This window comes from Rhipicephalus microplus, chromosome 4, assembly GCF_043290135.1.
Source record: "Rhipicephalus microplus isolate Deutch F79 chromosome 4, USDA_Rmic, whole genome shotgun sequence".
NCBI lineage: Eukaryota > Metazoa > Arthropoda > Arachnida > Ixodida > Ixodidae > Rhipicephalus > Rhipicephalus microplus.
The window spans coordinates 149303510-149319818 of NC_134703.1; the positions used below are offsets into that span (position 1 = coordinate 149303510).

General features: G+C 44.9%; 1 protein-coding gene across 1 annotated transcript; it reads right to left on the reverse strand.

Moving 5' to 3' along the window:
* Positions 1–11890: 11890 nt before the first annotated feature.
* Positions 11891–15427, reverse strand: LOC142814432 (uncharacterized). The gene is made up of 3 exons (XM_075893191.1): positions 15320–15427; positions 12251–12410; positions 11891–12153 (listed from the first exon to the last, which is right to left on the reverse strand). The coding sequence occupies exons 2-3, from the start codon at positions 12351–12353 to the stop codon at positions 11891–11893; spliced, it is 366 nt and encodes a 121-aa protein (XP_075749306.1). The 5' UTR covers positions 12354–12410; positions 15320–15427.
* Positions 15428–16309: the final 882 nt, after the last annotated feature.

Here is a 16309-nt window from a genome sequence, read left to right on the forward strand (position 1 = left end):
TGGTATCTTGCAGCTCGAATGTAACTGGAAACTTTCAGGTCACATTTGTGTATCCGCCTATACAAAGCGATTCAGAGATACATGCGAACGACGTCTTCTGTGGCAGTGGGCAGAAGGTGATGATCACCAACGGCTGTGAAGTAGACCAGCTGTCGGCTATCTTGCGCGGTAACTTGCGCTTACTAGCAGAGACCCAAGAGTAGTTCTTGCATAACTTGACAGAACAGGAGAAGCTCATATTTCAGCCCGCGAAAGACCATTGCTTTTGCCATGCTTATCTTGCCCTGACACGTAATAAGTATGTATACATGTTCATCATGCACTTGTTTCTTTCTATCATACCCGTGTATGATGACGGGAAAATCCGTACTTACATTCAAACCGGGCCACAAGTTCTTGATGATTACAGTAGTTGATGGTCCGCTGCGGACCAGAGCTTTTACGTCAATTCCATTATATTACGTACGTAGACAAGTACATCAGCTAGACCTGGTCAGTGAAAAAAAAATTTGCCATTGAAAGAAGCTATCGCGAGATATCGTCAGACGTTCCTGTGATTACTGCATGCTTCTTTTTCTGTTTCGTGTTGAATTTAACAGATGAATGTGGTTGGCGAAGCGTAACTCGCCATCCAGGCAGTGGAAACATTTCAGCCGTGCCCACGACTGTGACCTCAGACTGTGGCTGTTCGACGAACAGCTTCATTCTTTGTAGTTGCTCCGCGGGTATTTGAGCTTTTCGAAGTATAACATGGTGCTGGATCAGTTTACGAAGTATTACCATTACCAAACACATGAGTGTTGGAAGGGAGAGAACACAATCTGTGGCAAGCTATAATCTTCATTTTGAAGAAAGTATTTCTCAACCGAAATAGCAAAGTACTTCAAGGCTAATGCACGCTCCCAACCCTGAAACCTGTTTTCAAAGGAAGTTGTCAGAAAGTTCTGCCTTCAATCCGCGCAATAATGTCTGGCCTTTGCTGTTCCTCGTAGCTCGTGACACATTTCCGCAACGCCACCTAAGTACAGCGCCATGTTCATTACTCTATCACTATCCTGTTACCAAGAATTTTGATCACACACGTATTCCGGAAAATCAAGCCAGGCCTGAGCACTGATAGACGATGATCTATTATAGACCGGTGGCATAATTATTTCTCTTGGTGCTTTTTGATTTCAGTCATTGTATGTTCGAGCTATCAGCTCCAACAGATATTGCCTTTGCTATTTCTTTTTCTAAAGTTCTATTACAACGAGAAAAATATTACTTCTTAAAACACGGTGTCAGTAAAAGCCATATCCACTTCCGGAAGTCTAGCTTTCTGTAGCCTGTCTTTACTGGGCAGTGCCAGAGTGTGCGCGGTGTTCACTTAAAATTCGTGATCACTCATTTGCGGCGATGTGTCAATGAAAACTCAAAGCTTGCGCGAACAGGTCGTAGGTCCATCATAGACACACCATAGAACGCTCACCGCTTTGATATTGTTATCATAGCTCGCAGCGATGTAGACGCGTATTGCCCTCTGAAAGTTCTCGCTGCCCGGGAGTGTTGTGTAAGATTCTGTCAACGGCTGTTCCAAATTTTTGACGCCACGGAAAATCACAGAACCAACTCAGTCGCCATTGCTGTTCATTTTTTTCTTCTTTCTCTACCTCGAGAGACTTATCTCTTGTCTCTTTTTTTATGTCTTCTTTCTTACAATTATCATGAGCTTTTACCAGGTAAATATGTTCTGAAGGCGTGGAAATACCTTCACAAAAACGACTCTAATTTGAACATTCGGCGAAATGGCGAATAAGTGGCGCGACGCCAACAAACGAGTTGTTATTTTTGTTTTGAAGTGAAAATTCAAGGGCTTTATTTCATATACCGTTTTTTTCGTAACAATGACGAAATATTCTTTTTTTCAATAGGTTCACTGTTTGTGGTATTAAAAACAAGCAACATTCTAGAAAATTTTCTTGTGCTTGGGTGCACAAAGCACCACTTCACTTATCTAAGGTATAAGAGGAGCTCTTGAAGTTCGTTATACACCTGCTGGTGAGTGTACAGCCTCATTGATTCTGAGTTGAATAAATCTAAGTTTTACCGTGGTATATAAATCAGTAGCATAAAAAGAACTGACTTCATTCCCAACTATTACAAGCATCCACACATTACTAATGAAGAACTACTTGCATACGTATTACCAGGTATATACGGTATATGCTTTTCGAACGACTCTTGTTCACCATCACGCTGACTGCTTCTTTTCTTTTAACAAAAAATCAGCCAAATATCTCGTGTAAATACTAATTGTGCCTTTTACTGTAGTATAGGTTAACCTCTAATCAATGAAATAAGCAGCAAAGAACTTGTAGGAGCATCGCACCTAAAATTGAAGCTATTGCGTAACCCAGTCACCTTAGTTCTTTGTGTCTTGCCCTGTTTCACAATTTGTGTGGCAAGTGCACGTACTTAGATGATTTGTACTCATTCAAATGCATGTTCAAAAGGCACATAATAAACTGCTGAAGGTCTCAAAGCTCTGTGCCGCAAGAGAACTATCCGCGCTTGTCTGAAAAAAAAAAACGTGTGTCTTGTACACAGTACACGTATTCATTAAAAATAAACAGCACTTGCAAACATGTGCGTCCTTGAAGTTGTTTGTCGGCGTAAGCGGTTCCATAACTATTTTCTTGCTTCCATGCTTGCATACCCTGCTTTTTGCAATAAATGCTAAAGGGCTCAGCGTTCTGTACGTGTGGTTGCAGTAGTGCACGTTCGAACGAAGAAGGTACATGCACACGTTACGAGTGACAACGTGACATGCATAACCACACTGAGTTAAAATGGTTGGATGGTGTGCACACAGGCACGTTAGCCGAGTTACCTCGCTCAAAGCGTTCAAAGAAATAAAAATACATGGCTGTAACCGCTGAGTGCAGTCACGTGGTTGCGGAGTTTTATGATTCATGAAGAACGGCACCGATAATTCACCAAGAATTGCCTCACGTACACTGCTTGATGTCGTGCTTCCTTGTTATCCTTTCAATAATGCAACGCTTAGCCATCAGTCGTCAGACGCATTGCGTATTTCTCCTTTGTTGTTACGCAGATCTTCTAGTCGGCTCCTGTAGTCCTGTTACCGCAAGCTCACTGTTTCTGCCCACGATAGCAATGCCACACCTTGAACGCAATACTTGTGAAATTCGCAGAGAAAGGTGTGCCCAAGCCTCAGTAACACACTCGTTATATTTTATTCAAAGTTATTCATCACTACAGAAGCTTAGTGTTCATGCTACAAGAAAGGCAGTGAGGAGAAACCCTCAAACGTGGTTTGCTGAAGGGTAATGTTCCTACTGTTGTCAGTCAGTTTGCTGCGTTCTTTTGAAAGTTACCAAGATCTAACATGCTAATTGCAAGTGTGCATATTTGTCCCTGCTTGATGCTACATCTGTTACGCACACTTGAGCACATGACACATTTTGTCTGATGCGAACGCATGGCAACTAAATCCATTTTGGTGAAAAGCCTATGAAGTCCTATAGTCAAGGCTCAAAAGAGGAGGTTTTCATTTTTAGAATGAGTGATCAGCTGTATTCTCGCTGTGCACAACCGATTGCAATCTGTTTGGCGGGTTGTAGGTGTCTTAATAACCACGTCATTGCTCTGTTTTCCCTTATCTTGCACTTTACACGCAAGGCAATACGCTTTATGGTGATATCAAAAGTTTTGGTGATTCGTTACATCGTAATTACCCACACCTATTGTATGACCCATTTTGAAATCTCCCGCAAACCTCATCCGACTTTTGGTGTCATTTTTGTCTTCACCAAAGATAGCTACTATCTTTCAGGGGTACATGATTCTTTCGCTTGACTATTTTGGTTCGTTTCCAGAAGAGTACAAGCTTTCAGAAACATACGCCACAATCAGTTTATGTCATTTCTCGTCATTGCGGCAAGGCTACAAGCGCACATGTCTCAGGAAGGCTGTAGACTCACAGGTTTTGCCGATAGCATTTGTTAAGGACATTTTGTATACGTTTCAAAAAACCATGTTAGCTACAAACCATGAAAAGGTTTTCCAAATTTAAACTAAAATTTGACTTTTTTAAAGTGATATATACTTGCAAAAGCCTTCTTTTATTTCTAAGGAAGTACGGGATTAGTAATCGAACAATACCAAAGTGCAAAAATTCTTCACCATGGAGAAGTATTTTAATTATTACGAACACCCAGTACCAATTGCGGCACCGCTAAAGTGATACGTTACGTTGGAACCAGAAAGAAAAAATTGTGCCACCACAACATAAATGTCATCAAAGCCTCTGGCGTTGCCCAGAGTACATTGCTGCCACACTCTTAGAAAAATGTATTGAAAGGGGTACGGAGGTCAATTTCTTGGTGGTCAACTGATTTTCTGCAACAAATAGTTATGTTGGGGATGAACTACAAGAAGATAAAAGTTAGTCTTTGTAGAAATAATTACAAAAGAACTTATGATTGCTTTTCTGAGCACTAACAGCTAATTTTCGCATGTGGTTCCTAACTTAGCAAAACGTGGTTCTCGTTAGGACCAACTGTTAATCCCGAGAAATCATTTCCCCGAAACTGAATGTTACTCCTTCACGAGATAAACTCTTGAACCATTTGAACAGTTTTTTGAAAGGACCCATGATTAATCCACTAATCAATCACCTGTGAAAGACCTGGCCTTCCTCACCAAACTAGGATGATAGTTTTAGTCAGTTATGCTGCACCCAGTACTACATCTATAGATGTGTTTGATATGTGAAGTTTAACGTCCCAAAACCACCATATGATTATGAGAGACGCCGTAGTGGAGAGCTCTGGAAATTCCGAGGAGTTCTTTACCGTGGAGCCAAATCTGAGCACATGGGCCTACAACATTTCCGCCTTCATCGGAAATGCAGCCGCCGCAGCCGGGATTCGATCCCGCGACCTCCGGGTCAGCAGCCGAGTACCTTAGCCACTAGACCACTGTGGCGGGGCATTCTATAAATGTGTGTAGTCACAAAAAATAGCAGAGAACCATTCAGAGTAGAAGACGTTTCATTTATTTTCCACAAACAGTGTGTTTGTGGAACCAGCCGGAGTTTGCCGTCACTTGGTATCCGCCTTGAATGAGTGGCACAGCAAGTCAAATGACCAGCCAGTCTTTCTCGCCCATTTGGAGGCCCAGCGCTGTGTCCATGTCACTTTTCGTCCTTTTCATTTGTGCACTAAAGAGTAAAAGACAGATTACTGACATGCCTAAGCCTACGCCCTTACAGTAGAGATCCTCTTGAGTCCATATATACAGGAATATAGTAAGAGTACTCACATATGCTTAATTGACACGGCGAAGGTCGTCAGGAAAAAAAATACGAGCACTTCATTTTCGTGTCAGTAGCTATTTACCAGATGCACACAGGCGCCGACTGTTTTTTCCGTTATCAAATCTGTGAGGCCGCACCTTTCGAAATGATATGTTTCCAATGATATTGCTAACCTGTGCTAATGCCACCTAGAAAAATGTTTTTAGGCCTGCTCACAGCTGCCGAGTAGAAACATGCAGAGAAACTACTGCGACTCATTTGCAAAGTTTCTGTAGCTTTATTTGTACTCTTTCGAACATCTGTCTTCATAAACACGTTATTATAGAGGAGAGTGTGTGCCGCTTCCACAAGTCTGTTATTCAATGCATTAGCAGGTTAATGAGCACTGCAAGAAAAAAGAAAATATTTCGTTTCACTAACATCTCTTTTGATCTACACAAGAAGCGGCGTTTCTTTTTTGCAATGGTGCGTAGTCGCTCCTATCACTCGGAGCCTGAGAAAAATGTTAGCACATAGCCTAGATTATATTGTGTAGCCCCCGTGCGTGCTTGTACTACACGCCCGGCTCTTGTATTGGTATATTTTGGTAATGTTTCTGAAATATTCTACCTCGTTGTAGAGCTCACACACCTGAAGACTATTTAATAAATCGCATTACTTCAAGTGTTTAACAGCATGTAAATTTCAGGGAAACATATTAAGCTAAGGTTACCCATAGAAAGATCTGCGCAAAATTATAATACTACAATAAAATGGTTGCAACACCGACGAGCAAATGATATGCACGAAACTGGTGCTCGAAGCAATGTAACAGCATTCCTTTCATTTTTCTACACCAAGGTAAAAGACGTAATACAAGAAGTCCACTGCGCTAATTGTCGATATCAAAATAATTAAGGGCCCCGAAGGAAAAACGCCTGTTTTGAAAACGTATCGTGACGCGCGTTTAAATGTTTAATGCCTGACCTTATGCTAAGAAGTCCCAAACTCACATGCCACCTTTATTTTAGAGCAAGAACTGAACATGGCGGAGATGGTGCTATTGTAAAGACTTAGAAATATGTAGCATGGACACATGCACCCTCGGGCCACGAAGAAAGCGAATGTTGACGTCAGCTTGACGAACGACTAACCGCCATTTTTTTGCTCTTCGGTTGTCCTTAGGAGACGAGAACACTCGCACCTTCGGTACCTTTGCCGCGATAATTGGCCACGCAGCATCGCCCAACCGTTGAGATCCGCGGCCACACAGATTGCGAATATCCAGTGCACAAAGCGCATCACATATCCACGCTGCAGTTCACATATACAGAAAAACACAGTCTTCTCAAGTCACCAACAAGCACACCAGCACTCCACGAAAACGTTCGTCGGGCTTGGAAGTCCATGTCTGTTGAGCAACCGTAGAACAAGCGTTTGCACGTCTGTGCAGCGAAACACACCGGTCTTAACAAAGTGATGTGAAGGCCCGCTGAACAAACAGTGAGCAGGCCTGAATATGTAGGTAGCATTGAAAGTGCGCTCTCAAAACCAGATCGGCATCTCGTTTATATTTGGACCTCTGAAACGAAGACCACGTAAAATCTCCTCTAACGCGCCAGCGGAAGCCCCACACAGTGAGAGGGAGAAAATTGGGGGACCGTAAAGCTTCGCCTTGAAGAGTTGAACGCGAAAGCAAAATCCGGTCCCTAGTGCGCCCTTGAACCTCTAAGTGCCTATTTAATAATATGTTTCGACACACACACACACACACGCACACACACACACACACACACACACACACACACACACACACACACACACACACACACACACACACACACACACACACACACACACACACACACACACACACTGCTTTCTTGGCGTACTTCAAAGGTAAAATTTTTGTCTGTCTCTGTATGTCTCTCCATTTGCCTGTTCATCACCCAAAACGGCTTGCCTCTTTGCATTTTATTCTGTGTGCCTTAAAATCCAAATCCAACGAGATCTGTAGGACCCACTAATATTGCTCTGGTTCTTGCGTTCATACTTGCGCGTAGTATCAATGAAAAAGCTAATGCTGCGCACATCTGAGACGGAGCATCAACACATCAATATATGGTGGCCTGTTTCTCGATACTACAAAAATCATACAAAAAGAATCCTAAGGAATGTAGCGCTTATTCAGCTAATTTGACAATGCAATGCTATGCACGAAAAGGCAGGTGTTTCCTGCACTTTTTCAAGACGACACGGTGGTGGCACCCACCCGCTGCGCGCATCTAAGCACTTTAGCGCAGCGCCTTCAGCATTCCATCGACCAAGTTTATTGTGCAGGATATTAAATAAATGTTTTATTCACTCTCTCCGAGAGGAAAACAATCATCTTTCGATGACATTAGTTGCAGTCAAACATGCAGTTACGGGGCTAATTTTTTGAAATATTATATTGTGGATCTAGCCACCTAAACCGAGGTTTGCCTACCAAAAAAATAATGACGATGCTTAATATTGTCACGTAATACAAGAGGGGGAACACACACAATGATTTATTGAGGGCAAACTTGTGCCCAGAAAAGTAGCTATGTCACAAAGAAGAGTCTGCTCAAAACGTTCCGCCTACGTGCCCCTTTCTGAACAACTACTCTGTCAGTCTTCCCGGCTCGTGCTCGTACACCAGAGGCATGCGCTGCTCTGCCCAAGATGCGTGAGCAGGCGCGAGGCACAGTAGACGCCCACATAGCGTCTCGTTGGTTGCGAGGCACTGCAGACGCCCACATAGCGTCTCGTTGGTTGCGAGACACTGTAGACGCTCACATAGCATCTAGTTAGTTGCGAGGCACTGTATACGCTCACATAGTGTCTCGTTGGTCCTGTTTAAAATAATTAGTAGGAGCAATCTCTGTGGCATTACTCCCCCTCCGAAATGCGCATCGTCTCGATGCGTGAATTCGGAAGGTTAATAGTCGAGGGGGTAGATGTTTGATTCTCTTTCGAGGTATGGCTTCATGCGGACAACTTGGACGACCTCCGCATGGTTTTGCCGTTTCGAGTGCTCTTGTACGTCAGGGACTACATCATACGTTAGGTCACTTAGCCGGCAAAGGACCTTGTATGGACCAAAGTAGCGTCGAAGGAGCTTTTCTGACAGGACGCGGCGTCGTACTGGTGTCCAGATCTATACTTGATCGCCTGGCTGGTACTTGACTCCCCTGCGGCGCAGGTTGTAGTAGTCCGCATCTTTGAACTGTTGTTGACGTATTCGGTGCCTTGCCAACTGGCGTGCTTCTTCAGCTTTCTGCAGAAATTCGTCAATGTTAGATGGCTCATAGTGGTCATTGTCGACTGGGAGCATGGTGTCGAGAGTTGAATTGACTATGCGACCATAGACAAGCTGAAATGAGGTGCCGTGGGTGGTCTCTTGGAAGGCCGTATTATAGGCGAACGTTGCGTAAGGCAAGATTTCATCCCACGTTTTATGCTCCAAGTCCACGTACATCGACAGAATGTCAGCGATCGTGCGATTTAGGCGTTCCGTTAACCCATTCGTTTGGGGATGGTACGCAGTGCTTTTCCTATGGCTGGTGTTCATCATTATCATCAAACATTTCATCAACTCTGACGTGAAGGCTGCTCCTTCGTCGGTAATTACTACCTTTTGGGGCGCCATGTCGAAGACTATGCTGTGCACGAAAAACTTGGCTAGTTCAGTTGCCGTTCCTCGCTCAAGGCAGCGGGTTCCACATACCGCGTTAAGTAGTCGGTGGCGACTACAATCCACTTCTTGCCCGATGATAATATTGGGAAGGGTCCAAGAAGATCCATTCAAACTTGTTCAAATTGTGTAGCAGGCGGTTTTATGGGCTGGAGCAGGCCGGCCGTCTTCAGTGGTGGTCTTTTGCGCCTTTGACATTCGCGACATGTCTTCACATATTGCTGCACGGACGCCAGCAGCTCGGGCCAGTAATACTTTTGATGAATTCTGGCAAATGCCCGGCTGACGCCCAAGTGACCAGACGATGGTTCATCATGACAAGCTTCTAGGATTTCGGGTCTCATTGCTAACGGAACGACGAGTATGAACTTCTCTTTGTTATGCCCGAAGTTTCTTTTGTATAGCACATTTTCACGGAGACAGAATGAAGATAATGTTCTCTTAAATACGCGTGGTACTTGGCCGGCACGCCCTTCGAGGTGTTCGATCAATAGCAGCAGTTCTGCGTCAGCTCGTTGATGCTCCGCAATATCTGAGGCTTCCATCACACAGAGAAGTGTCGAGTCGTCTTCTTCTGACACAGTGGAGTCAAGTGGCGAGCGTCATGAGGAATCGGCATCATTGTGTTTTCGCCCAGACTGGTATACAACAGTAATGTCGTATTCTTGCAGTCGGAGGCTCCATCTGGCAAGACGTCCCGACGGATCTTCTAAGTTCCCCAGCCAGCAAAGTGAGTGGTGGTCGCTGACGGCACGGAGCGGCCTTCCGTAGAGGTATGGTCTGAACTTGCTGATTGCCCATACCACTGCCAAACACTCTTTTTCTGTCGCGCAATAGTTTTTTTCGGCTTTTGAGAGGGTTCGCCTGGCGTAAGCTATAACGTTTTCTTCTCCATTTTGCCATTGTACGAGTACTGCTCCGCGACCAATATTGCTTGCGTCTGTATGGAGTTCCGTGTCAGCGGTCTCGTCGAAGTGAGCAAGGATCGGCGGGCTTTGCAAACGTTGCTTTAAGTCGTTGAAAGCTGTTTCTTGTTCTGCACCCCAAGCGAATGATTCTTCGTCTTTTGTGAGTTTATTTAGAGGTACGGCGACTTTCGAGAAAGTTTCTACAAATCGTCTGTAGTAAGCGCATAAACCCAAAAATTGAAGCACCTCTTTCCTGTCTCTGGGCTTTCGGAATCCTGCGACCACCGCAGTCTTGTCAGGATCAGGGTCAACACCTTCCGCGCTGATTACGTGTCCCAGAAAACGAAGCTTGTCGGAGCCGAACTGGCACTTTTCTGGTTTTATCGTCAAGCCGGCCGACTAGATAGCCTGAAGCACTGACCGCAGTCTCTCTACGTGTTGGTCAAAGGTCGCAGAAAACACCACAACATCGTCCAAGTAGACTAGGCATGACTGCCACTTCAGCCCCGTGAGGACACTGTCCATCATGCGCTGGAATGTCGCTGGCGCCCAACAGAGGCCAAAAGGTAGTGCTTTAAACTCGTACAAGCCATCCAGGGTTACGAAAGCGGTCTTTTCACAGTCTCTTTCATCCACTTCGATTTGCCAATATCCGCTTTTTAAGTCGAGCGAAGAGAAAGATCTGGCGTGCCGTAGCCAATCCAATGTGTCATCAATACGCGGTAAGGGGTATACATCCCGTTTGGTTACGCTGTTTAGTTTCCGGTAGTCTACACAGAATCTCAACGTGTTTTCTTTTTTTCTCACGAGAACTACCGGCGATGCGCACGGGCTGCTAGATGACTGAATGACATCATCCCGCTACATCTCCTGCACCTGGCTCTTTATAACCTCTCATTCTTTCGCCGAAACTCTGTAAGGGTGTTGATACACTGGCCTGGTTGTTTCCTCTGTTATAATCCTGTGCTTCACCATCTGCGTGCGACGGACTTTTGATGAGGTGGAAAAACATTAGGCGAATTCATCTATCCCCTGGCAGCACGGCGCCGTTGGACCAATCTTGGACCAACATCAGCTAACATCGGCACCGACGTCGGGCCGACGTCGGAAGTGCAACTTCTTCCAATGTTCAAGCCAATGATGGGCCGACGTTTTGCCGATGTTTTAGCCAGTATGCAACCAACATTGGGCCGACGAAGGCCCATCGTATTGCCGACAAAGCTGCCAATGTTCGGCCAACATTGGGCCATATTTCAGCCAATCACATGCCATTTTTACGCCAATGTTTGCTGCACGACGAATATTGGCTACCGATGTACGACCGATATTGGACCAATCCAGGGCCACATTGCAGCCAATCAAATGCCGTTATTACACCGACGTTTCCTGCACGACGAATATTGGCTACTGATTGGCTTGCCATTAGGTAACCATTATTAGTAGGGAATTTTTCTTACCGGAAGATTTAAACAATATGCCTCGATGACCCGCTCTTGTAGCTTTGCAGCCCTGTATACTTGGGGCAACAGAAAATTGAATGCTGAGAACTGAAAGCAGTTACTCGATCTATCTCATCTTTTATACCTCATTCCCTTTGCTAACACTAGAAGTGTTGTTTATTTTTTACCAATCCATCTTTTGCAATAGCGAGTGCTTTATTTGGTACTGGTGTTTGGTACAGCAGATCGAAAAAACTCGTTAGGAAGTAAATGCTGAAAGCGTATGTCCCCCACATGCAATCCCCTCATATGTCCCCCACATGATAATCGAGAATATTCATACAGTTTAGAGCATTTTTTCGTAACTAAAACATGGTGATGGTGCTTCCGACTCAGCATAAGCTAGCCGAACAGTGCACCACCAACAGACTGCAAACCATTTATTCTTTGTTTTTTTATTTATTAGGTACAACAAAAATGTATACATTGAAAAATATATATACACAACTAAAAAAGGCCCGCTCTACTGCAGGTCAGGTTGCGTTGGGGGCACAGTGGCAGTGGTGCTGTCAAGGCCCTGGCTGCTGTGGTTGGGCAGGAAGCCAGCTGCCGCGAGCAGCCGATAATCTGCACTCTGAGAGTGGGGATCATCGGGCTGCTCCACAACAAATGCTTCTCTGAAGCGCCGCTTCCTGCCCCCACAGCGATCACCAGATCCTGGCAGCCACCTCTTAATAAAGTTGAGGGCCTCCGCCTGGTCGCACCCTGCTTTTTGGCAGATGACATCTGCATACAAGAACAGAAATACCATAGTACACATGAAGCACTGCAGTACAGAGAATACACAAAGGTACACACACATAAAACAATGAACAAGTCTAACCTGTCACTAATCTACAGAGCCTCAGGTTCACAAAGGCCCTTTTCCCTTTTCTGTCATGAAGGCTGTACAGCACTTGCACGTCATGTGCCAATACAGCGTTCATGGCATTCACACCAATTTCTCGGAGGCCACGTCCCCCAATCTGCAGGAGGTGCTTGCGCTGTAAAAAAATGCAAGAAGCATAGATGGGGTAAACGCAACAGCACATCAAAATGTTTTCATGATAAAAATCTGCAAGAAGAGGAAACTGAAAACAACTTGAATTTTTGGGCATCACAACATTTCATTGTTTTTTTACGCTAACTTCAACTCACTTAACCTAAAATGGTTTCTACATCAGCCCTCTCACACTCAGTTTGAGAACCTTTCAGAGTCCTTCTCTGATATGCAGTTTCGCTGTTATAAATCAAATACAACATTGTTATAACCCTTAATAAATATTGATTCTAGCTATGAAATAGTATAATTACTTTGTACGGTGCTCAAATTCCAATACACGTTTCTTCGAGGTTACAATGTCTTTGCCTGAATGTTGACCAGGAGTAGCTTCTACAGGTGAAAAACGATAAAATATGTGCAATTCAAAAAAAAGCTTGGACATGTTTTTAATCAATGCATTGTAAGCAGAGCGCAACAAGATAAATGAACATGATCAAGGCGTACTAAGAGGCAACCTTAGAGCGATCAAATCTTGGTCATAGATGAAACTGATAGAAAAATAAAGGTCGCACTAGATGGTCGCACCATTTGCTGTTTATGTTTTTCTGTGATAGCCAACAAAGAGGCATGTCGCTATAGAAATCTCATCACAATAAACAAAGGGGCAATTTCTTCACCCTGCAAAATTGGGTGCATGTTAGATTTTTAAAAAAGTAAGAAATCGGCTAACACAAGGCAGGGTGGACTGTAGCTCAAAGTAGAGAGAGCCGCAGCGGACACAAAATAGGGTGATAAATGAACAAAATTACTGAAAGTCTGTTTTAAGCAGGCTATTGCTAGTCACTGCCCATCAAACACACGATGCCGCCTACATCGTCTGCTAGCTTAGGACAGTTCACTCGGACTTCACAGACTATAGTAAATACAGTCGAATCTCATTAATTCTAACACACTTAATTCGAACTAACACTGTGGTCCTATCAAAGCTATACCGCGCTCCGAAAATGCTCTCAGCACCCCGCCCAATCTTGTGGTGGCACTTCAGACACCTCATCGCTGTGCTTGAAGAAGAAAATGAAGAAAAGAAAAGACTGCTGTGGAATGTTTGCCAAATGCCAATCTGCGACATTCCTGTGCCGCGCTTCGGCTTTTTCCAGGTGGAGACGCTCCTCCTTTCTCATCATGTGCTGGCCACGCTCCGGCTGCAGCGCAGATGGTAACAGTGGAAACACAGTTGTCTTCGAAGAGTGTCAGCACTGGACATTGCCGCGCGCAACTTCTTCTGCCAGGAGAATACTGAAGCCGAAGTACAAATGCTTTGCAAACTGCACGCAAAACTTGTTGACTCGTTGCAAGGCCAACGTGTACAGACATGTATTGACTACTTTAATTAATGACGGATGTCCTGTAATTTGTGAATAAAACTTCTGCATGCACATGCATCACTGCATGGTGAGCCCTCCACTCATTTACCGTATTTACTCGATTCTACCGCGCCCTCGATTGTAACGCGCGCCCGGTTTCCACGACAAAAAAAACAAACAAACAAACTTGGACATCGGTTGCAACGCGCACCCTTTTTTCTCGTTGGCCCGCTTGATCACACCACTAGGGAAAACGACTTTTTTTGAGAGCGTCTTCCGTTTAAATATGAAGTACGGGGGAAGCTTATGCCTATCTGACGTGCAACGGAGCATTGCTGTCACTCTAGTTTTACCGTGGCCCGAAGTCAGTACACGAACTTGCTTCGCCCCCTTCTCCTCGATGGTTGTGGTGCCAGACATGTCGAAGTAAAGAGGCATCTGATCGGCATTCCCGATTTGCCCAAGCAGGTAGCCGTTGTTGTGCCGCAAAATTAGGAGGAACCTCTGAAGACTCTGAAGCTTTTCTTCGTACTCCTTCGGCAACTTCCGGCATATGCCCGTTCGCCTTCGGAGGGAAAAGCCTTTCCTCTTCATAAAGTTCGTTAGCCAGCACCTGCTCGCTTTAAAATGGCTATGCATTAGCCCTTTTTCTAAGGCTAACTGCATAGCCTGCACTTGGAGCAGTTCTGTCGTCACGGGCTGCTGTGCCGCTCACTGCTTAATCACATACTCGCCGAGCAGCGCTTCAATTTGTGGAAACCGACCCTGCTGTGGTCCACTGAAGCCTTTGCGTGAATCTTTGCTGTCGACAATATTTTGCTTTTGTTTCCGCCAGTCCCGCACGCACGTTTCGGGAACTCCGAATGACCGCGATGCGGCCCGATTTCTGTCCGTTCCGGCACACGCGATGACTTTTCTTTTAGAAAAGCATTGTGGTGCACTCGTCGAGTTTTTGGAGTCGGCCCTACCATGCCGTCGATGCTAATGTACTACAAGATGACGAACTCCTCAGCACACGTATGAAGGGCCGCACATGGGAAACACATAGGCAGAAATGACCGGCGCGCGCACGTAGGGGGCGGCCATTTCGTAAGTGGCGATGGCAATAGAATGACCATATTCATTTTTTTTCGTGCTCGATTCTAACGCGCATGGGATTTATGAACTCTCTTAACCGGAAAAAAGGTGCGTGTTAGATTCAAGTAATTACGGTAACTTTCTTTATTTTGATCTTCTTTTAATTGGAACAAATTTTCTGGCCTCTTTGAGTACGAATTATTCATATTCGGCTGTAGCACAGTGGCTCATGAGATTACCTGACTAGTTTGTTTCCCGAAACACAGTATCTTAAAGCAGTACTAAATTTCTGCATGTTACATAGGCATATTAAGAATCAAGAAATACACACCAAAGCCGCAGCCACAGCTTCACTCTGCACAGCTGCTTCTGCTGCCTCCACTTCTCCAATTGTACCAGCAGGCAGCCGGGGAAGGTCAGAAGGGGGCTGTGCTGGCTAGGCGTGCTGAGGCACGGACAAGAGCCGTACCTCGTGCTTCAGCTGTCGCACCTCCTGCAGAACCTCTTTTTGTTGCTGCCAGATGCCAAGTTGGATCCGCAGGATCCGTAGCAGCAGAGCTGAAACATACAAGAGTACATACCATATTTACTCGCACAATTTGCATCCTCAAATAAATTGCTCACCAGTATAATTAGCCAGCCTGCTTTACTACAAGAAACTTTTTGCTCGCATACTTTGCCCTCCCCAACCAGCCCGAGCCACCTTGCCAGCACACACACTGACACATTTGACTTCATGATGCTCTGGTCAGGCACATCTCTTGTCGAGCACGCGAGTGCAGTCTTACACAAAATGGGCTGAGTGCAAGGTCCCTTCTTCAATGAACTTTTATGCTTTCCCTAGAATATCGAACTTGAAAACCGAAACCTGTTTATGTGTAGTCCGAAATGCCTAAAGGTTTGCCTCCTATCTTCCCACCTCTTCCACGGCAAGAATGTATTCCCGAGACACAGCACAGATGTTGAACGCGTGCAAGGACCTGTCACATCAACTAGATGAGGCAGGTTTTCGCACTCATTTTCTTTTTTTTTCGGTTTCGCCATCTAGCCATTGCGTTTTTACCGTTCCTTGTGATAGGCTACAATAATTATAAACGAGGCAGATTGCTGTTATAAAGCTTACCGAAGAAAACTGAAACCAAGCTACCACCAAGCACATCAGCGTGAAGTTCTTCGACATGCAATATTCAGTATGGGAGCCAGCAGAAGAGTGCGTTGAATAAGACTTAGCATAGAAGCGTGGGTGTGTTGGTTAGATATCGGAGGGAACACAACGCAATAGAAGACTGGGACAAGGAATGGGGACACACACACATGAAGGGCGACACACACAGCACTGTGTTGGCATCGCGCTTCCTTGTCTGCATCTTAATTTGGGTTGGGTTCCCGACAATTATTGGAGAGTACTTATGTTCTCTGGTATAACCCTGTCGTGGGAACTGGTTTTTGTAAGCAATGT

What these genes read in the sequence shown, in the direction of transcription:
- LOC142814432 (XM_075893191.1), bottom strand. Translation starts at nt 12,353, where the DNA reads ATGAACGCTGTATTGGCACATGACGTGCAAGTGCTGTACAGCCTTCAT. An exon ending in GCTCTGTAGATTAGTGACAG is followed by an intron (nt 12,154 to 12,250) that starts GTTAGACTTGTT and finishes TCTTGTATGCAG; the next exon opens with ATGTCATCTGCCAAAAAGCA.